General features: G+C 37.0%; 1 protein-coding gene across 1 annotated transcript in view; it reads right to left on the bottom strand.

Moving 5' to 3' along the window:
* LOC127660603 (uncharacterized) overlaps window positions 1-24,439 on the bottom strand; it is a 66,970-nt gene that overhangs the window by 20,834 nt on the left and 21,697 nt on the right. The window contains 2 exon segments of the mRNA XM_052150923.1: window positions 1,755-1,784; window positions 2,007-2,134. Coding sequence (XP_052006883.1) covers window positions 1,755-1,784; window positions 2,007-2,134 — 158 coding nt within the window.

Consider the following 24,439-nt stretch of genomic DNA (forward strand, 5'->3'; position numbering starts at 1 on the left):
CTCACAGTACCATGTCTCACAGACATATTAATATAACTTGAGTTATATAAAAATGACAGACATGAATCGAAAAATTACAGAAGTAGAGAGAATAGATGCAGATTGTTTGCTAGTTTTTTATACAGCTCTGCAGCTGGAGACTATTGTTGGCCTTATCTTGAGAAAGATTCAATGGTTGTACAGCACATCTCCACTAGAGGGAATGTGCATGGAGTATTCCAGTGGTTCCCACATTTGTTTACTGTGGCGTACCCCTTTAAACATTCAACATCCTTTTGCATACCCCCTCTCTAATGCATAGATAACATTCACATAATGTATTTTGAAAATATCTATATTTAACACAATTATTTTTGTAAAACACCTCCCTTATATTAAACATGTTATATTTGTACATTAATTAATCATATACTGTACATATTGAATAAATGACTTACCGATTGAGATGGGTATGCTAGATATGATATAATTGCATAACTTGAAAACTTGGAAAAATCCCCCCTCATTGCATTGCAGTACACAAGAATAGCGTTTGGTTCGGTGCCTGGAATTGTGCATCATTGCAGGTGTGGCATTGCCGGAGTTATATCGAATTGTGTTCCCCATCGGAATATGTTTCCCCCTAGCCCTGATAGGGTATGGGGTTATGGTAATGTTTAGGGTAGGTAGGGTAGTGTGGGTTAGGGTATGGTAGGGTAGGGAAGGGAAGGGAAGGGTTAGGCTTAGGTTTGTGCCTGGGATCTGAAAGCGGAGAATGTTACCGTCAGATACTGGTCCCCCCATACAGATCTGCTGGGGGAAACAGATCCCGACGGGGGCCGACTTCGAGCATTGCGGGTTAAGTATCTGTGCAATTTGCGCGGTCAGCTCAAGGTGCTTTTATGTCACATTTGACACTGTTAGCAAGGTTCAGCTCATCTGCTGAAAAAACATCATGCAATAATGTAATAACAGGTCTCTAGCATGCAAGCAAATGTGAGTGAAAATTACTGCATGAGAATGTGGAAACTTATTTGGCCACAACGGATGTCTGGTAACTGTCATCAAAGCTTATGAACTTTTACCATCTGAATCAAAACTCCCTGTGCATCTAACCTTAAATACAAATAACGTTTTAAACTGCGAAAAAAAAAAATAGACAAGCAAAAACCATGGACGACTGACATGTGCGAGTCCAGCAAAACAGTGAAGCAAAAAATAGATACTTGTGTGACGCACGACGCATAAGTAGATGTATTTTTTCAAACACAAAAGATAAAAGGTAATTCCATTGCATATTTATCTGACCTTTATGACACAACCATTTTGGTGTTTCTACACTAGAGGGCACACAAAATTAATTTTGCCAGTGAGAAATACATGAACTGGGTTTGAATATTATTTAAGACTGTGATGAAATTAAATGAATTTTATTTGCGTACACCCATTGTCATCTCACGTACCCCCAGAGGTATGCGTATCCCAGTTTGTGAAACACTGGAGTATTCAATAACAAAGAGCTGGGAGCAGGTTGTACTCCAGTCATTAATGGAAATGAAATTCCATGGCAGTCTTTTCCAGCTTTTTCTTGGAATTAAAGTTTTTGTACAGAGCTACATGGTGGTAATTAACAAAATAAGCAAGAACTGCTAAAAAGGCATGAAAAGAAACTTGTAAGTATGATAGGATGAAGAAACATCTGTATGCTTTCATTAAAGCTCAAACCAACAAAAATTTAAAGGGATAGTTCATCCTAAAATGAAAAATGTACTCACCTTCTCCTTGTTCCAAAGATTTTCTTTCTTCTGTGCAACACAAAGGGAAATGTTAGGCTAAATGTTAGGGACTAACAGCCTCAGTCTTTATGAGAGCAGTGTCAATATTCTTCTGTATATTCCACGGACAATTGCCATGAGGGTGAAAAAATTATGACAGTATTTAAATTTTTAGGTGAAATAACCCTTTAAGATCATTTGTGCTGTGTGTTGTGATGAAATGGAGGTCCAAATATAGCCCTTCTCTCTCACCTGTATGTCCTAAAGACAATGTCTCTGAGCAGGTGCCAGGTGGCTCTGTTGCAGGCAATGGCGGGGAAGCAGACTTCACAGGGGTAGTGGACTCAGGGGTTTCGAATGCTCCGTCTGAGTCTGAGCTCCTACAGAAGAGAATGAAGAGTAGATTAAATATAATATCAAACATCGGATCTGGTTTGTGTCTCCATACAAAGCTGTACATCCAATCAAGCTCTCAAATGTGGACAAACAAATTAATATAATTGAATGAGGCAACATTAAACTGGACATCATAGCTAATATTTGTACTAGATGATCAAATAAATTCAGCTATTCCCATATTAAACAATCATTCATGGTGTTCCAAACCTTATAAACAAAGGCCTGCAACAGCATATGCTCCTTTCTATTAGTCCCTGGTAGATTATGGATGGAAATTAAAACGCTGAACCTGCAGCTAAGAGACCAATAAAGGAAGCTCAAACACGTATTCTCAGCTCAGCCGAGAATACGTGTTTTAGCTTATTTCTCTCTCATTCACTATTTTAATTAATTTAATTATAACCAACAAAATATCAAAGAGGAGGGCTCTTTGATCATTTGTACACATATATAACACATTATATTGTAATTTTAGCTCATATTGATAATGCAGATTTTTTTTAACTTTGATACAACAAAATATGGGTTTTTATGAGGAAAAAACAATGTGCATCCAAAAAGACAGTTGAAGGTAGATAACAACATGTTGGATATATTTGTATATATTCAGCAGCAGTTGAAATACAGCAACAAAGGCGCATCCACAGACAGATGTGCAGACCCCCCCACCCAGTGTCACCGCATTAGTCCCTGTCCTTGATCGCCTCTCCCTGCGGTTACCCCACGCTCACCTCTGCCTGCCTTGGATCATGTAGTCATTTTTAGAGCTCCGGCTGATGTGCCGGAGGAGCCCTAGTGTTGGGTTAGCTCCATCATCTCCTGGTGTCCCACCCAGCAGAGTGTCCCAGCCCCAGCGAGCCCACTGCAGTGGAGACAGAGCCTGCCATGCGCTCACTGCCATGTCTGCAGGCAATTACAGCTTAACCTAATGCTGATTACTCCTCTATCAATTGTATCGTTTTGTGCATTAAGTTTTCTCCATGCCTCCTTTTTAATATCCTGCACTCTCCGCTCTATCTGTCTCTTACTGATGGTGGGCTTTATCCCAATGGAACTGGTTGCAGATCCTCGCCTCTTGCAGACTCACTGCACCTCTCTCTCTCTCTCTCTCTCTCTCTCTCTCTCCAGTCTCAGACATGTTTTCCCTCCCCCACAGTGAGCAGAAAAGCAGACATCCAACTCTGGCTGCTGTAGTTTAACGATATATGCTCAAAGATAACAAAAGCAGGGTTTTTTTAGCCTATATTGTAAGCATTTTCTTTCCTCCTCTTGCCCATCTTTGTCTCTCTATCTCTCAGGCCACATGCATACTAATCCGTTTTAAATGTACATTTTCCATTTCTTAAGGTCATCGTTTTCCAAAGTTTGCATTACTAGAAAGTGTTTTTACATGCCTATTGTAATTCTAGTGTAGATGAGAGATGTAAACATAGCAAAATCAATGCGTTTTCAAAAGAAAATATAGTAGTGTGGAGGTGGCTCTACTTCTCTGTGCTCGAGTCATACACTCAGTTTTGTTGCATCAAACTCTGATTAATGTATTGATGCTTTGACTTGAGTGCAGTGAACACACCTAGTCCCTGATAAAAAAGACTGCTGGTCCCCATACTGGTGTTCTGGTGTCCCCGTCAGTCATTTCACTAGCTTAACCAGCAAGACATCCTTGGTCAACCTGCTTTACCAGCTAAGCTGGTTATGAAAAGCATGGCTGGTCCCAACCAGTTGGAACAGCACCAAAGTAGCATTCACCAGCCTAGACTGGTCAAAGCTGGTCTTTTTAGCAAGTGTGATTCTACATTTTATCTGAAAAGATCTAGTGCACACCTAACAAGCATAAACCACATAGAACTCTCATAGCCCTTATTCACAGTAGTGCCATCTTTGATTTTTGATGGAAATGAAAACGAGGCTGTGAGGGATAGACTTGCCATCTATTCAATGACATGCTCTGTATAATGCCATCAAAAAGCGCCTAGATCGTGTTGTCTGGAGTTTTTTGTCAACTGAAATTTCTTGGAAAATTATTATTTTTTCAATGGTTAGCAGTGGAACGATCCAAAAACCCTTTAAACAACTGTATAACCCATGGAAGAGATTTTATGTCTATCCCTCACAGCCTCGTTTTCATTGCTGTCAAAAAAAAGGATGCTGCTGTTGTGACTAAGGTCTATTGCTTCTACTTCGTAGAATAGTTCATTCATTGCATCCTTTTTCCATAAACTTTAAGTGAATGGTGACGGAACAACATGAGGAAAAGTAAATAATTTTTTGTGAACTATCTCTTTCACATGAATTATTTCAAAAGTGGTGGTGTTCTCATACAATTCCATGGTGCCAAATAATATTTTTCCAGTAGTCTATAATGGGTGATCTATCAAGCATGATTCATTAATTTACATACCTACAGTATGTTTATAATACACATAGGACCCACACCAGCTGACTACATGATAGCTTCTTCCCCCAAGCAATCAGACTTTTGAACACTTGATCTCTCACGATCAATAATCAGCACTGTACTTTATTAATCTTCATCTTATTATCTCACACTGGACTGTCAAATATTTTCTCCACAATATAACTACTGCATATATACATTTTTATATATTTTTATATGGTCTTATTTATTTATTTGTTATTGTATGTGTATTCTATATTGTGTGTATTGTTAACTGTACATTGTATATTAGTATTGTGTTGTGTAAGTATGTGTACATTTGATATGTAAATTGTGTTGTGTAAATATGTTGTTTATTGTAATTGGTATATGTCTCGTCACTGTCATGACTGCTATGTTGCTCGGAACTGCACACAAGACTTTCACCTACTGTTGCACTTGTGTACATGGTAGTGTGACAATAAAGTGATTTGATTTGATTTGAAATAACATATAAAAGACTACAAATGTTTTCTCCTTGTCAGGACATTTGAGTTGCAGCAATACACAGAAGAGGATGAGCAATAACATGATGTCATCCCAAATGCTTAAACTTACACTGTGCAAAAAGGGAACCCTGGGATCTTCATGTGCAATGGTGGATCATTAGGGGAATAAATCAATGGACAAAATAGAGGTTCCAATAATATTCATACTGAGTAGATCAATGCCAAGATCAGTGGTATTTCATGCCCTTATTTGATAGAGGAAATTAGAACAATACATATAATTATTTTATGTATGGCCATAAGAAGATTACAGTAAATCATTATGCAGATAATTATTCTGATTGCAAAGAACACTTTTTTTTCAAGAGAGTGATCCAGTTTAATTTTCAGAGATCCTGTCTAATTGTACAGTTTTCAGTGTGTTAATGGCACACTGAATTTGATGAGATGAGATAATTAACAGTTGATGAGCATTTCTGCCCTGTGTGAGGACATTTTCACATATCTGGCAAGCACACTGTTGCCATGGTGACAGTGCTCTCTAGACATATGCTCCCATGTGCTAGACAACACATACTGGCAGCTTGCAGAAAATCTTGGCAGGAGCCTCAAACCCCCTTCTCTTTTGCACAAAGTCTGTTAGCACAAAAAGGCATACCATTTATTTAGCGGTATGGGAAAATAAAAATATGATTTATTTCTGAAAAGTCTGCTGAGGAAATTAGGTAAAATGTTGTATAATCAAGCTTATGCTCCACTCGGGGGTTTTAAAAAAAGGAAGAATGATTCTCCCACATCTTAGTCTTCATATCCAAAACTCCCCTCTACACATAATACATATCTGTTTCATTGAAATATCTTACTGAACATCTTTTATTACTGCCACTGAGACAGGAGTATTTGCAAATATGTATTCTCGCCAATTATAAATTGTAAATGCAGGACTGGTGCTTTGGCACAAATAGGGTAATCATCTGACTATGACTGCTAGTATCTGCATACACTACAAGATCAATGCACATTTCTGCTTTTAGTAAACATATGCAATAATAATACTTCAGATGTGATGTGAAAGGCTGAGGGGAAATGTAACAAGAAGGTGATTGGTTTTTGGGTGAGTCTGTCTGCCTAGAAACAGCCGAACTTTCTGGCACAGAACAGACAGTGCTGGGTTTCAGTCACAAACACTGCTGTGAATGTGACAAAGCTAACCTGTATAAAAAAATAAATAAATATATAAAAGCCATTACTCTGACAGAGAGGAAATTAAGGAAATAACAAATTAAGGAAATAACAAGAAGAAAGGTGTTATCAGTCATTAGCTATTACAATGAACTGCACTATATAAACTTCTGTTAATAAATGAAGAAAATATTGCACACTGAGGTGACGCAACACTGCATCAGATTGTACACTCACCTAAAGGATTATTAGGAACACCTGTTCAATTTCTCATTAATGCAATTATCTAATCAACCAATCACATGGCAGTTGCTTCAATGCATTTAGGGGTGTGGTCCTGGTCAAGACAATCTCCTGAACTCCAAACTGAATGTCAGAATGGGAAAGAAAGGTGATTTAAGCAATTTTGAGCGTGGCATGGTTGTTGGTGCCAGACGGGCCGGTCTGAGTATTTCACAATCTGCTCAGTTACTGGGATTTTCACACACAACCATTTCTATGGTTTACAAAGAATGGTGTGAAAAGGGAAAAACATCCAGTATGCGGCAGTCCTGTGGGCTGAAAATGCCTTGTTGATGCTAGAGGTCAGAGGAGAATGGGCCGACTGATTCAAGCTGATAGAAGAGCAACTTTGCCTGAAATAACCACTCGTTACAACCGAGGTATGCAGCAAAGCATTTGTGAAGCCACAACACGCACAACCTTGAGGCGGATGGGCTACAACAGCAGAAGACCCCACCGGGTACCACTCATCTCCACTACAAAAAGGAAAAAGAGGCTACAATTTGCAAGAGCTCACCAAAATTGGACAGTTGAAGACTGGAAAAATGTTGCCTGGTCTGATGAGTCTCGATTTCTGTTGAGACATTCAGATGGTAGAGTCAGAATTTGGCGTAAACAGAATGAGAACATGGATCCATCATGCCTTGTTACCACTGTGCAGGCTGGTGGTGGTGGTGTAATGGTGTGGGGGATGTTTTCTTGGCACACTTTAGGCCCCTTAGTGCCAATTGGGCATCGTTTAAATGCCACGGCCTACCTGAGCATTGTTTCTGACCATGTTCATCCCTTTATGGCCACCATGTACCCATCCTCTGATGGCTACTTCCAGCAGGATAATGCACCATGTCACAAAGCTCGAATCATTTCAAACTGGTTTCTTGAACATGACAATGAGTTCACTGTACTAAAATGGCCCCCACAGTCACCAGATCTCAACCCAATAGAGCATCTTTGGGATGTGGTGGAACGGGAGCTTCGTGCCTTGGATGTGCATCCCACAAATCTCCATCAACTGCAAGATGCTATCCTATCAATATGGGCCAACATTTCTAAAGAATGCTTTCAGCACCTTGTTGAATCAATGCCACGTAGAATTAAGGCAGTTCTGAAGGCGAAAGGGGGTCAAACACAGTATGAGTATGGTGTTCCTAATAATCCTTTAGGAGAGTGTATGTGATTGTAACTCTCCATCATTACAAGCATAATTATAGTGAAGCGTAGGCTAATTACAAGCATAATTAAAGCCACTTATAGTGAATTAAAAAATATGATCTTGATAAATCTTGATCAAATCTTTAAAAATATATAAATGGTGTAATTTGCCCATTTTATGCAGGAGGACCGAAAGTATTTTCCCCCTACTGTGGTAATGACACAGAATGACCAGGAGAGGGAGACAAAAGAAAACAGTAACAGAGGGAGAACGATACTGGCCGTGAACACAGCCATGTTCCCTTCAACCTACTGTTTGTTTACCCTTCTTGCATGCCATGTTTCCATCCCTTAGAAGTTCCTACATTTCTACTTTTTATTTAGTGTCATAAATGTAATCCATGGCAACTCAAGTTGCTGTTACTGTATATCAGTATGGAATGGATAAAATCCTTACCGTCTTGATTATCCATGATTCAGTTTAAGATACATAATGCGACGCAAAACCAAAACACTACAGATATATTACAGGTTATTTAAGGTGAAGTGTATAATTTCTGTGAAACTAGAGTCACCAAACAGAATTGCCAGGATAATTAGTATAAACAACAGGTTTCCTGAACATTCTGCTATTGGTCGACAAACAGAAACTCAAACAGACCATTGGTTGAGCCAATATTGCCATCTTAGGCTGGTCAGTAATCTCAAACAAACAGAGCAATGTTTTGGTAGACACAGTGTTCACACTATTATGGTGGAATCAACCAACAAATGACTTACAGTTGCCTTTGCATATTAAGCCGGGATCGCAGAAAGCATTTTAACAATGAAAAATGTTGACGTCAGTTTTAAATATCACATTTAAGCCTTTTTCATATCTGAAATGCTGGATGTCAATAGAAAAAAAATGTTTTATAGGACAGCCATTAAAACTAGGTTCCTCAGCAAAGAACTGTTTACTCTCTTCCTCTCTAAAATGATGCAGTGATGTACCAGCTTTCACTATGAGAACATTCAAATAATTCAGGCATGCTCTCAATACTTTATGTGTTCTGGTTCTCCTGCGGCACTGAGATTACTTCAGGGTCTTAAAGGCTTTAAGGAGTGTTGAGGGACACATGCAGACAGTACCAGACTCAGTCATACAGTATGCATGCATCATTAGATCTACCCGGGAAATCTAAAAAATTACTTACCCCATGTTGCTCATTTTGGAACATGGTTGTCAAAAGACAGTGTGAAGATCTCATGCACTGTTTCATCTGTACCCATTGAATGACAAAACCTTTTCATTAGCTTTGAGTTTTACAACAACATTTCCCAGATATCAAGGAAGTCACAGAAGTGGTGGCTGGCTAGAAAATATGTAAATGTGCTCCTAGTTAATGGCAATCAGTGGCAAACACACAGAGATGTTGAAATGTAGATCTGTGAATTCAAGTACTAGTCACATGTTTACAGCCTCACATATTTGATGCTTAGCTTAGCATGAAATCACTTACCTCAAACCTGATGGACAAAAAAAAAACTCCCATTTTGATTTCGTGGGGTGTAAAAAAAAAAAACACACCATGAAACCAACATTCAGTGCATGCGGATGCTTTTAAATATAGCTCTGTAAACAAAACTTTATCAGTGGCTTTTGAACCAGCTAAGGTTGAGTAGCACTATTTGGACAGAAGCTGGATGAAAGCATTGTAAATAAACCACTGGAGGAAAATTTGGAGTGAACTTGGTCCCTGGCTACTGAAAGAAATCTCAAACCTGACAATCACACTAAAGATGTCTATTAAATTCTACTAAACTAATAAAAGGATTTAAGTAGACCCAGACAGCCTGGTGTAAGATCCATAGACAAAGAAGTCATGATCCCAAACCATTTAACAAAGTCTATCTGAAAAAAAAAAAAACTAAATAGACAATAACAAGGATTAGCTCAGGTTTGAAGATTGAAAATTATAGATTTTATGCCAAAGGTGCACAGGGTCAATTGAGTATGTGCTTTACATTAAGTTTAAGTAAAGCTGGTATTTAGTAAAACTGATAACAAAGTAAGATACACATATGGGATTGGAAATTATGAAGCCACATTTCTCTGTTGAATATATAAAATTCTGCTTATGCACATGCAATCAAACGCTGTAGACGGTGACCTTTGTCTAATGCAAGTGCATGACAGTTTCTATGTAGAGAAAACTGAATGCCACAAAAAATAATGCAAGCAAAACATGCATCATACAATGACTGCAAGATTTGCATGTAAAAAATAACACATTTTCAATAATTAATGCCAGATTTATAGCTTCCAAGCTCATGTTAGAAATGTCTACCATCAGAATGTATTGTATAAGCCATTAATATTGTTAGGTCAACCCAGTGTATATAAACTGATATAAAAGTTTTTAGAGTTGAGGTTCAAACTGCCACGTAAACTTTGCAGGTGTATTGCTGTTATATAAGAACTCTCAAAAGGGATTGCATAAGCCAAACTTTAGACATGCTTAAAGCAGTGTTAGTCATAGCTGAATGAGCAGCACTGTATGGTGGTAGTACACTTCAGAGCTCATGCAACTTTAAACTTCCCCATCATCCCCAGCTGTGTTGCTTATAGCAACAAATTACAGACATTTTTGCACAATGGTCAGTTCCAATAATAAAATGACCATTGTGACTGATGAGATAAGATTAAAATACAGTATAATGACTAAAACATAACCATATGCTTTGGATACAAAGATACAGTATACTTTATACAGTTCAAGTGGCTGGACACAAATTTACAGTAAGCCTACACCACAACATGACCAAGACCACGACATGTTGCTTCTGAATGTTCCATAACCCTGAATTTAACCCTGTATTACAGAGTTACCAAGGGCCATCCCCCATCAGACATTTAAAACAATATTCTCTACAGACGTTTAGGTTTAGGGTTGGGGTTTTGGTTAGGGCATATGGTTGATAAAATATGTAATTCCTTTATAACTTGTTTTAGGCACCACTCTGTGGACATTTCTCCCTGAGACTGGAGCTCAAATGCGCCTAAATGTTCAACAGTACGTACAGTTTCGGTCAGCATTGATTCTATTATCGATAAGCAAAAACAGAATATAGCATAAAATCTTTCAGCCTATTGTTGTCAAAATCACAATGAGATGTTACTATAGAAAAACTCTTCCACCTATACTTACACAAAATGTAAGTGAGTCTTTCTAAATCTGCCTTTTCTGAGTATCTACAACATAAAAAACTCTCTGTCTTGCCCCTCCCCCCTTTCCTCCAACACATCTCAGTGTTCTATTTCAGCACCATCTCTCTCTCGCTCTCTTGCTTTCTTCCTCTCAATGTTGAAGCATTAGCCTCCATCCCCCACCAAAACACACACATCTCTCCCTTATTAAATATAGTAATTACTTCCCCAAACAGACGTCTTCAAGACCTTCAGACTGGAATACACACACATATGCAGACTACACAGAAATTTTAAAATGCACACACACAAGAGCCTTTCTACTCCCAACACATGGTATATGTAAATAATCATCATGCATGATCATGACACCACAAAGACCAAACAATAACAATTCTCTTCATTTGTGATTGGCGATTTTCTATCTCTGACAAACACTTGCAAGGATTTGAATGATTATGTGAATGGTTACACATGCATCACTGAAAGTATACTCACATGCATTCAATCACAGTTATTCAACAGAGGCTCAAAACAGGTGAGCTGTACATTTGGTAATAGACACTTCCACCAAAACAACAACACCAGCGACGACAATGAGATCATCAAGAGCCTTCCCCTCTCCTCTGTTCTTACTCACATGCTCTCAGGGCGCTCCAGCGAGGGACAGGGGGGCTGTCCGTTCTCAGCGGACTCCACTGCTCCCATCCTCTGCTATATGATCTCCACTGGCACCCGTTGCCCTCCTCCTCCCCCCTCCTGTACCTCCTGTTCCTCCACGTCTTTTCGTCCTGAAGGCCCTTGGGCTGGCGTCAGGACAGAAGAATGGAAGTTGGCTGGCTGACACAGGCTGCTTTGCTGTAGTAAAGCTGGACCAGATGGCATCAGGAGCATGAGGCTATTTACGCTCAGCCCTCAGCATCCCTGTTCACTCTCGACCTCTTTTGCTCCGTCAGACTCTTTCTTCCTCTCTATCGCTCACTCGCTCATTTGCGCTCTACATTGTAAAAGGGGGAGGCTGAATCTCTCTCTGTATCCTTGACAACATTAGAGTAGCTAAGCCTAACTGGTAGAGATGTGAAACGGTGTGGAGACAAACGAAAAAAGAGAAGAGGGCAGCATAAGGAAGGGAGGGATGGAATATACGATGCTGCTTCTCTCTAGTAAGTCCGTCTTCTCATTGGATTGCTGTGCCATTCAGCAAAGTGGCTGGCTGCTGGTTGTCTCACAAACCCCTCCCTCTCTAACCTTCTCTACCTCTCCAAGGCTCTATCTCTCTGCCTTTGTACCTCCCCAGGGACTGGACTGCTTTAAAAGATGAGCAGCTTTTCCTTGTCGATCTGAGCTCTCTTGTGCCTGATCAGCACAGCAAAGACAAACAATTATGTCAAACCGAAAGACACTGCATTCTCTTTTACACACCAACACAAAGAAATGAAGGCATCTAGTCACTGTGGCCTTTTGTTATGCAACACCTTTAAAAGGCTCTCTGTGTCTCTCATTTTTTATTTATTTTCCCAAAATTTCCCAACCGTATAACCTGGGGAAAAAAGATGTGGCATTTCAGGTTTCACACACTAGAGAAACCTCAAGCAGGATGGAAAGATATTGGACATTTTGGTATAGTTGAGGGAAAAAAATGTCAGCCCAAAAATTTGGTTGTTGTAATGCACTTACAATCAAAGGTAAAGTGGCAAGCATTCTGGTGGGTTGAAAAGTGAAAATGTGGTACTCATATTTCTGTAAGAGCACCATTATAAATCACTTATTATTATGCGGCACAAAGTTTTTACAGTTTTTGAGAAAATAAACCTATGAATGCCTTACTTGTAGTTTTCTCTGCATATTAATCTGGGATAAGAGAACATTTTTTTACCACAGAAAAAGTTACACACTTCAGCTTTAATGACATAAAGCAACCATCTCAAAATTAATTCTGGCTGTCCTGAGGCCAATTTGCAGATCTAATTACAAACACTTACACCAGAGCTCTAAATGTCTAAAAAATCAAACAATTACATTGAGCAAGATCTGGAAAAATAGAGTAAGAGACGACTTGTTTGAGAAAGAAAATTATTTATCTGAGCAGTCACAGCGATTCACACAGGTCTGGTTAATCCATATTGATTTACAGCGTGAAGCAGCATCAATTGTGGGAAACTGGGACACTGGTTGGGGGGTCTGAAACATGAGGATTATAAATCTATTGTTCACTCATGACAAAGCAGAACAAAAAGCTTTTTGCACATATCTGCCTATCTACTTACAGTACAGAGCATGAGGAATGGACAAAGAACTGAGACGGTCTTCATGCTAGAGGTAATATGAATAAAATGTATTCCTATGTTGGTGTACAACATGGATATGAATCAGAGATTCACATGATCCACTCCACGTCCATGGATAGTTCACCTAAAAATTCACATTTTGGAATAATTTACTCACACTCGTCATCCAAACCTGTATGATGCGCTTTCTTGCATGGAACACAAAAGGAGTTATCTAGCAGATTGTTTGATCTGCTGTTTTCTTTTTGTGTTCCACAAACAAAGAAAGTCATACAGGTTTTGCACAACATGAGGGTGAGTAAATGATGACAGAACTTTCATTTTTGGGTTAACTATCCCTTAAAATATCAGAGATTAACCTGATTCTGAATCCATCAAAATTTTGGGGAAATATACAACGAACACAACAAACAACCAACAATGCATCAAGAGTGTTCAGAGCCTGATAGTTTCTGCACAAATGGAAATGGAATTCAATAGCAGGTTCAAGGCCAGTCAAATTCACTGATCCACCAGCCAACCATCCTAACGCTGGACATCACAGGTCTATTCAAACTTCAGATCTTATTATTATTCCCATTTCACAACTAAGCAGTTAAAGGACATATACTTATTTACTTCTAGAAGATTCAATGGTGTTGTAACCCGACCAGCAGAAGCAGAAAAACACAAAGTTCTATAACATCTATATGCAGTATTATGCAGCTTCTTTCTTCATCTAAGCACATCTCCTGGCAATGTGGATTATGAAAGAACCAATGAGAAGTTACTTTTCCTCTCACTCTTTTTCTTAAGAGCAAGTGCAAAAAAAAACTAAACGAGAGAGAGAGAAAGGGAGCATTACAGCCAACCACAGTCAAGCAGATGATAAATTAGAGCAATGGAGGTTTATTGACTATCTGTTTCACATAGTTGGAAAACATGTGAGAGTGACATCAAATAACTCATTGCTTTACAATAAAGGACATAATAATGCTGCCACAGGGAGTGTGTGTGTGTGTGTGTGTGTGTGTGTGTGTGTGTGTGTGTGTGTGTGTGTGTGTGTGTGCGCGTGTGTGTGTGTTTGTGTACTGACAACATCACCCTATTCTCAGACACAGGAAATTGAACATTACATTTTCAAGCGGTGCACCCACTGAAAGATATTGCTACGGCAGTTGTTTTTTTACATTTTATAATATGGGCTTTTAGTATCTAGGCTGAAGAGCCAAACATAGAGCAGGAGTAACAAGGGTATATTCAGAGGTTTTTTCTTAATCTAAGAACTTTATTCCTGTTTAATCTGGATTATAAATGAATAGAGCAGTCAAAATTAAATTATAAAGTAATTAGAGTATGAGGGTTTAAGAGATTTAATGCCCATTGCAATGAATAGTTTTTTTCAATAAGTCAACCTCCCACTTAGACTTTGGGAAACATTTAATGTTACTTGCATTGGTGCTATTTAGTGTATTTCTATCTTTATATTGTGTCTGGAGTCACAAGTTTGAATCCAGGGTGTGCTGAGTGACTCAAGTCAGGTCTCCTGGAGCAACCAAAGCAACCAAATTGGCCCGGGTACTAGGGAGGGTAGAGTAACATGGGATAACATCCCCGTGGTCGCGATTAGTGGTTCTTGCTCAATGGGGCCAATGGTAAGTTGTGCGTGGATCGCAGAGAGTAGCATGAGCCTCCACATGCAGTGAGTCTTCGTGGTGTCAGGCACAACGAGCCACGTGATAAAATGTGCGGACTGACTGTCTCAGAAGCGGAAGCAACTGAGGCTTGTCCTCCGCCACCCGGATTGAGGTGAGTAACCGCGCCACCACGAAGACCTAAGGAATTAGGCATTCCAAATTGAAAAAAAAAAAAGGCAATAATGTTACATTTTGTTTTGTTTTCTTAACTGAGAAGGAAATACATGCATTTTGACAGAAACAGAAGAATATATAGAGAGTGCATTACTATTGAAGACATTTTAATGAGTAGGGCACACATCAGCATCTTCATGTCTACCTATATATTACCCTCTCCACTTTATCAAGAAACAGAGTGTGTAAAACAGAGACAGAAAGAGACAGGATAAGAACCAATGCCCTTGGTAGCAGTTTGCAGAGGGGACAGACTTCATTACCATAATGAAAGTTCTATGTCAAAATGCATTAAGATGGTACCCCAGGGATTTAGTTTTAAATCAGCTGGATGGTGCTGGACAAATCCTATTTAGCATATGTTTCCACAAATGTTTTTTTACACTGCTATTTAAGATTTTGTCCTAAGTGTACAGAAGAGTGAACAACCGTTTCATTATATATATATATATATATATATATATATATATATATATATATATATATATATATATGTATATATTAACACCGTGTGTGTGTGTGTGTGTGTGTGTGTGTGTGTGTGTGTGTGTGTGTGTGTGTGTGTGTGTGTGTGTGTGTGTGTGTGTGTGTGTGTGTAGCGTGTATTTATCACTTTGTGGGGACGAAATGTCCCCATATGGATAGTAAAACCCGAAATTTTTGACCTTGTGGGGACATTTTGTCGGTCCCCATGAGGAAAACAGCTTATAAATCATACTAAATTATGTTTTTTGGAAATGTAAAAATGCAGAACGTTTTCTGTGAGGGTTAGGTTTAGGGGTTGGGTTAGGTTTAGGGGATAGAATATAAAGTTTGTACAGTATAAAAACCATTATGTCTATGGAAAGTCCCCATAAAACATGGAAACACAACTGTGTGTGTGTGTGTGTGTGTGTGTGTGTTTGTGTGTGTGTGTGTGTGTGTGTGTATTTATCACTTTGTGGGGACGAAATGTCCCCATATGGATAGTAAAACCCGAAATTTTTGACCTTGTGGGGACATTTTGTCGGTCCCCATGAGGAAAACAGCTTATAAATCATACTAAATTATGTTTTTTGGAAATGTAAAAATGCAGAACGTTTTCTGTGAGGGTTAGGTTTAGGGGTTGGGTTAGGTTTAGGGGATAGAATATAAAGTTTGTACAGTATAAAAACCATTATGTCTATGGAAAGTCCCCATAAAACATGGAAACACAACTGTGTGTGTGTGTGTGTGTGTGTGTGTGTGTTTGTGTGTGTGTGTGAGAGAGAGAGAGAGAGAGACTTCAACACACAGCTGAAGTCAGAGGTTTACATACACTAAGGCTGAAGTCATTAAAACTCATTTATGACACAAGTAATTTTTCCAACAATTTTATACAGCCAGATCGTTTCAATTTTAATTGACAATATCACAATTCCAGTGGGTCAGAAGTTTACATACACCAAGTTAACTGTGCCTTTAAGCAGCTTGAAAATTTTCAGAATATGACGTCAAGCATTTAGGCAATTAGCTTCTGATAGACTAATTGGAGTCAATTGGAGGTGCACCAGTGTACTTTAAGGCCTACCTTCAAACTCAAAGCCTCTTTGCTAGATATCATAGGAAAATCAAAAGAAATCAACCAAGGCCTCAGAAAAACTGTGGACCTCCACAAGTTTGGATCATCCTTGGGAGCAATTTCCAAATGCCTGAAGGTACCAGGTTCATCTGAAGTACTTGAGCATAAACACCATGGGACCACAAAGCCATCATACCGCTCAGGAAGTAGACGCATTCTGTCTTCTAGAGATTAAAGTAGTTCGGTGCAAAAAGTGCAAATACACTTCTGACTTCAACTGTATGTATGTATGTATGTATGTGTATAAAAACGATTTATTTATATATAATTATTAGTAGATGTGCTATACTTTTATTATTTGGAAAGTGACCAATAATTTGTTATCATATACTATATGTAGATTGATTTCTCCTCTTTAAACGGTGTCTCCAGCGCGTTCTCTCATCACCACTGCTGCTACGTGAACATGACATAAAACAACACTACGGAGACCGAGGCGTGTCCTGACGATCGCAAAGGCAATGCTGGTAGATTGCACAAAATGAAATTGTGTTTTCGTAAAATTTTAATAAAAATAAATATAATGTCTTAACTTCTTTTAGTTTCTGTCTGACTTGCACTTGACGAGTAAATTTTGACCAGGCAAGATTTTTGTTTATTCAGTTGCCATGACAACTAGGTTCGCGGTCTTCCAAGGGTTTCTGTGAACAGAGCGCGAAATTGCGAAACTAGCAGTATTTGAGACTAGCTGCCAGCAGCTACTGCCCGGATTATGTAAAAATGTCTGATTCCATTCAGTGCAAATCATCAGAATAAGATAAATGCCCTGGCTATTGTAATCTATTGTGCTGTAGGTGTTTTGGGTTTAGTGCTAACACTGAATGATTTTTTTAAATGAAACTGTTTTTTTTTTAGTTGGTAGATCTTATTGAGTTGGTCATTTAAAAGTAGATAATCACGCAAAAAAGTGTGGACACCTCTGACACAGAAAATAGATTAATATGGCTGAAGCAGAGCTGCATCTTCCACCAAATAATTACAAATCCAATTTTTGGAAATACTTTGGGTTTTATAAGAGAGATGGAGATTTTTATAAAACCATGCAGTTTGTAAAATATGCTTCTATAAACTATACAGGCAGTAGGCCTACGACTAATTTAAGAACACACTTGAAGCGCCGACACGAAAGCACATTCATCGAAATTGGATCGCACTGCATCGTAATAGGGATGAATCGTATTGCATCAGTAGCTGCTTCGTATTTTAATGTATCATATTGTTGGCTATGCATCGAGATGCGTAGCGCATCGGCCTCAATTATGGTGATGCACATCCCTCACGATATATATTAGGGCTTTCTATTTAACGCGTTAATTCAGTGCGATTAATTTTACAAAAAATAACACGATAAAAAAATTAACGCAATTAATCGCATGCCCGCGTATGGAGGACAAAACCTGCAAAAATAATAAATAAATATATAAATAAATAAATGTAATAATAAGAAAATAAAGGAATAAATGTTTTGATAAAACAAATTTAATTCGTTTTTAATGAAAGTTATTCCTGAATTTATTTTTGTAGACTTTTTTCCTTTATTATTTTCTCTTTATTTTTATTCTTAAAAACTTTTTTTATTCTTTCATTTGTTTTTGTTTTTATTATTATTTATTTATGCATTCATATATTTTTATATTTATTTATTTATTCCCACCTGTATTTATTTCCATATTTAAATATTCCCACATGTATTTATTTATATTTATTCTTACATTTCTGTCTCTTGTATGATAATTATGTGGGCTGGTCCTGCTTAACATTGGTTTATCATAGATTGAAGCATGTGCTCGATTACTCTTGACTTGTTTTGATGTGACGTTAGGTCATAGCCATATCATGTAAACTATAGCTATTTGTGGGGTTAAAAACATAAGAGTGTAAGTCAATCACAAAATAAATGGGGAGCTGTTTCTTCAACAAAACCACAAAATGAGCAAGTTTCATAAATTATATGATTTAACCATATACGTTTCTTTTTTTTTTTCTGTGTATATAACTTCATATTTTGATGTCCGCAAATCCATAATATCGTTTTCTGTTGTTATGATTGTTCATTGTAAAAGATACAACCATGCTTCATTTCTCTGATCGTTTATGCATGCATGTATATATAAGTTCTGCAATAAAAAAAATCTATAGCTGACGCTTCACATATATCTAGAGAGTTGCGCGACTTGCGATTGAAGTGAATGAAGTCGATAACCACGCATCAAATGACTATGTTTCATTTAGAGTAGAGGTGCTTATTGATGGTTTAGGAGAGCTGCAGGCCGGTATGAATGTCGAAGCACATCCTGGATTGTTTGACCCTCTACAAAATGTTTCCCTGCATATTCCAAATCTGTGCAACTCAGGGAGTGCTAAGGTGGGACGTCCATCTTATTTGCTTCCGATAAGTACTATTGAGCTCTCAACTAATGATGCACTGGAGCTACGTAAGGACCGGCTCCCTCATTTCAATGTTGCACACAGACAAGTAAAAATAATTACATGTATAAATAAATATATATGGGAATATATAAATATGGAAATAAATATATGTGGGAATAAATAAATATAAAAAATAATAAAGGAATAAAGTCATACAATAATAAATTCAGGAATAAATTGAATTAAAAACGAATTATATTTGTTTTATCAAGACATTTATTCCTTTATTAATTTTTTTATTATTACATTTATTTATTTATTATTTTTACAGGTTTGGGCCTCCATACCTACAAACCTGTTTACTCCAGAGGGCAGTAAGTGAAATTTCAGCTGTGTGAGCAATGCACAGTTTATACAGTGAAGAAAACACTTCAGTAGGCAGAACAACACAAACATGCGTTACGTTCTTGCGTTCAAAACACTCGAAGGAGCGCAAATGCGATTTAAGGGATCTCAAAATATTGAGTATTAAACTATATTTAACTTGACACAGTGACCTAAACATTTTATGTTTATGACGCAACACATCCGAGACCTCTGACGCAGGTGTAAATTGACGGGCCCTTAAACAAGCCCTCATAATAAATCTCCAGCTGATTGACAAATTCACTTGTGAAATGGATTGTTGTGAACTGTATGCCAATGATTGACTTAAGATCAATATCATGGTAGTAAACAATACATTATACAAAAAGCGGCTTTAGAATACATTCTTATCAATGATTAACTCTTCTGCTACAGGAATGTAAAGCATTTTAATTATCTGAATATTTTTATATAAATATGTATATAGATATATATATATAATTTTTAAATATTTAAAGATAACTATGTATCATTATTTCATCAGTATATATTGAATTATTGTTATATGAGGGGCTTTCTTAGCAAATATTTGTATATGCGATTAATTAATCGGGACAACATGTAATTAATTCGATTAAAAAATTTTAGCGATTGACAGCCCTAGTGTATATATTTATTTATATATATATATATATATATATATATATATATATATATATATATATATATATATATATATATATATATATATATATATATATATATATATATATATATATATATATATATATATATATATATATACACACACACACACACAGTTGAAGTCAGAAGTTTACATACACCTTAAATACAATTATATTCAGTTTTTCACAATTTCTGACATTTAATCAGAATATATGTATATATATATACATATATATATATATATATATATATATATATACATGTGAAAAATACAGCCATGTCATAATTATTCAACCCCCACTGCATGTAGATGTTTGTTAAATATGCAAGGATTGTTTTTATTGTAATTATTTTAAATGAAAGTAAGCAATTACTCTACAATGGACCTTATTTAATTTTTAAAATGTACGTTTATTTTTATATTCATATTTTATTATATATTAAAATGTTATTTCAATGCAAAAAAATGCTATTAAAAATAAGCTGTCAATACAGCTAACAAAGCTAATAGAGGACATTATTTAATTACACAAGAAATGCCATGGCATTGTAATTTCCAATAGACAAAGCTGGCATCACCATTCAAAAAAAGTTTAAATATGGATCAACAGCAACCTTCTTGGGTGTGGAAGAAAGCAAAATATCACCAAGGTAAATGTTGACTTGAATATTCAAGAAGGAATTTCAAATGGCCTGTAGAGGAAGAAGGTTTTATGGCCGTATAACCAGAGGTGGGTAGTAACGTGTTACATTTACTCCGTTACATATACTTAAGTAACTTTTTGGGAAAAGATTTACTTTTAGAGTAGGTTTAAAAGTGGGTACTTTTTACTCTCACTAAAGTAAATTTCTAATTACCTTTTTTTACTTTTACTTCTTTACAATGGGTGGCGTTACTGTCATTACCTTACTGGGTTTTATTTGAATTAATATGTAATTTATTGAGAGATTTTTGAATGGGACTTTTATGAGAACGGAAGTTCACACAGCTGCGTGCGCTGACACGGTGTCACAGCAACGACATCAAACTCTTCACAGTGAAACACTTTCTTTGCTCCGCACAGTGAAAAAAATGAATAGTTTCGTCATGCAATCCCTTAATTTAACACCGAGACAAGTTGATATATCAAGATTAAAATCACAGCTCCAGCTTAAGGCTGCCCATCGAGGTAAGTTTTGGCTCTAATTCTAACATGCGCTTTTCTGTGCAATGTGATGGTCATTTTTAGGGTGATAATGTAACTGGGCTCTTATGACATCAGTTTTTAAGTGTGCATTTTTAAATCAGTGCATCAATATATCAGTGCGTTTTGTCCCGCGTACCATATGTCATAAGCAGTATTTATGCATAACGTCCAAGTTAAGTGTAAATCACTGCCATTCGTGTGATCAACAACTGGAGCGCGAACAGCTTTTCTGTGCGTGCGTGAGATGTGTGGGAGCACGGCAATTGTATGGCAAAGAGAGTGGCTGTGTCCACAATCGTTCACTCATTCACTATTTCCTATATAGTGAATGGCAGTTAGTGCACTATATCTCAGCAGTAAGTGAACGAAATTAGTGAATTCAGACGTGAGTGTCGGAGCACTGGGGCTGGTGCAGAAATGTCATATATGAAATTTTAAAATACTTGGGCATTACTTGTTATTCTTAATAAATCTTCATTCTGTTTGTCATTTTTAAAATATACTGTGTGTTAATATAAAGAGTACATTTTAAAATGTATCTGTATGTTTTGTCTCTCTGTATGTTATTACGTTATTTTAATCAAGTAATGATTTGTCAAAAAGTAATTTACTACATTCAGCATGAAATAAAACATTGCAGGAGTGAAGGAAGCAGTAAACTCCCAGCTCGTACGTCTTCACCGTGGTGAGATTGTGGGAAATTAACCGTCATTGAGTGTACATCAAATATACACTTGAAATTAGAGTGCACTGTGGGTAAGAATGAGTGAACAAAAGTAGAGAACGAGTGGCTCACTCAGAATTCAGACACTCCTACAAAATAGCGGACACTCGAAATTGTGCACTATATAGTGGATGGGCGGTTTCAGACACAGCGAGTGTTCCACGACCGGAGTTGGTGCACTACGTAGGCTGCGTTCTCTGCATTTAGAGAGCGGCGGTACTGCTGTACAGAACTAATGATCTAAATACTTACGATACTGAAAACTGTAACTACTCTGAAATAAGAATCCACACAGGATTTTAAAAGCTACGAAATAGTAAAAGAAGGCATTAATAAAGCACGATCTAGCTTTGGTTTATATTACAGAATTAAATATAATTCGTTGTGGGACGTTATCACTGTAATAATTACTAGAAATGTATCCAAATCTCTCTTCTTATTGACAAATTCATAATTCATTCAAAGGGATAGTTCACCCAAAAATTACAATTCTCATTATTTACTCACCCTCATGCCACCCCAGATGTGTGACTTTCTTTCATCTGCTGAACTCAAATGAAGATTTTTAGAAGCATTTCTCAGCTCTGTAGGTCCAAACAATGCAAGTGAAAGGGTAGCAAATTTTTTAAGCTAAACAAACAAATATAATTCAGCATAATTTATATACATAATTGAATATTCTGTCATCATTTCTCTACCCTCATGTTGTTCCAAACCAGTGTGACGCTTTGTATTATGTGGAACACAAAATATGTTATACAGAATGTTACTGACAGTCTCAGTCACCATTCACTTTCAATATATATTTATGACATATATATTTCAAGATTTATATATATATATATATATATATATATATATATATATATATATATATATATATATATATATATATATATATATCAGGCCATATATATAAACATTCACTGAAAGTAAATAGTGACTCAGGCAAACATTATGTCTAATATATCCTTATTGTGTTGCATGGACGAAAGAAAGTCATATGGGTTTGGAACAACATGATGGAGAATTTCCATTTATAATAATAATAATAAATCTGTAGTAAATGTTCAATGTGTTTTATGTAACGGAATATAGGGGAGTAAACGACTACTTGAGTACTCTTTTAATTGGATACATTCTCAAGTAATTATTTATGTTAGTACTTCTACTTCTGCTTGAGTAATAACTTTAAGTAATTGTACTTTTACTTGAGTACAGTTTTTGGCTACTCTACCCACCTCTGCATATAACACTAAACTTTAAATGAGTTTTAGACCCTTGGGTCAGCAGTATGTCTGTAGTAAGACAGGCAAGGTGATGACAAGAATGACACCATTCCCACAGTCAAGCATGGAGGTGGGTCAGTCCTGTTATGGGGGTGTTTTGTGGCTGCAAGAAATGGCTATCCTGACTTTATGACTGATGCCATGGATTCTTTCAGGTATCAGGCCAATTTGGCAAAAATGTGATCCTTCAGTATGTAAATTGAAGCTTGGTGATCACTGGAATTCCCAGCAAGACAACACCATCAAGGATACATCAAAGTTGTACAAAATCTGGTTCAGGGATGGGTCGTGAAATGTCCTTGAACGGCCCTTTCAGTCCATCATTAAAATCTCATTGGAAATCTTTTTTGGGCTTTCAAGGAAGCAGTTGTTGCACAGAAACCAAAGAATGTCAATGAGCTGGAAGCTTTTGCTCATAACAAATATGTAAAAATTTCAATAGAGAGGTGTCCGAAGCCTGAGACCACTTAGCTGAAATGTTTATTTGATGCTATTAAGGATAAAGGATGCTTCACATATGATTGAATTTGGGGGTTGAATATTCTTTACTTGATATTTGTGGGGAGAATGTTATTTTTTTATTTTAAAATTTGGGTAAAACACTTTGTTCTCAAAATCACTCAATTGTGTATTAAAAACTTACTTTGACTGTTTACTGAAGTTATAGATTATGTTTTTTAATTCACATCACCAGAATGTATTATTGGTGAAGTGGGTTGAATTTTGATTGCAACTGTATATAACATGGAATGTTATTTACTCCCTGAGGAACTCACTTTATAAAATCAAGTGTATATAAAATTGAAGTGTATGTTTAAAAATAGACAGTTATTGTTATTACCCAATGTCAATGACAATGGACAATACCCAAAACTACAGGCTTCATTTGTGCTATTATAAAACACTCAGCCCTTTAAAATGTAAGGTTACATGTGCGATCAAATGTGTGTTTGCACGCTATATGCTGCACTAGGCAGCAAAGTTAAAATCAAGGCAGGCTTCTGCCTTCGCACTGTTGCCCTCTGTTGTCTGACAGAAGAAATTCAAGCTGACATCATTGCCTGTCAACCTGGCTGAGTCATGCTGCCCTCCTTAAAAACACTGCAAAGCCTCAGGTAGAGATCTCAAACTTTACAAAAAATGCAAACAATTGTAAATTAGTAACCTAAAAGAGTAGAAACACTTTCAACATCACAGCATCTTAAAGCAACAGAAAACATTTTATGCTAGATT

This window comes from Xyrauchen texanus, chromosome 20, assembly GCF_025860055.1.
Source record: "Xyrauchen texanus isolate HMW12.3.18 chromosome 20, RBS_HiC_50CHRs, whole genome shotgun sequence".
Lineage (NCBI taxonomy): Eukaryota > Metazoa > Chordata > Actinopteri > Cypriniformes > Catostomidae > Xyrauchen > Xyrauchen texanus.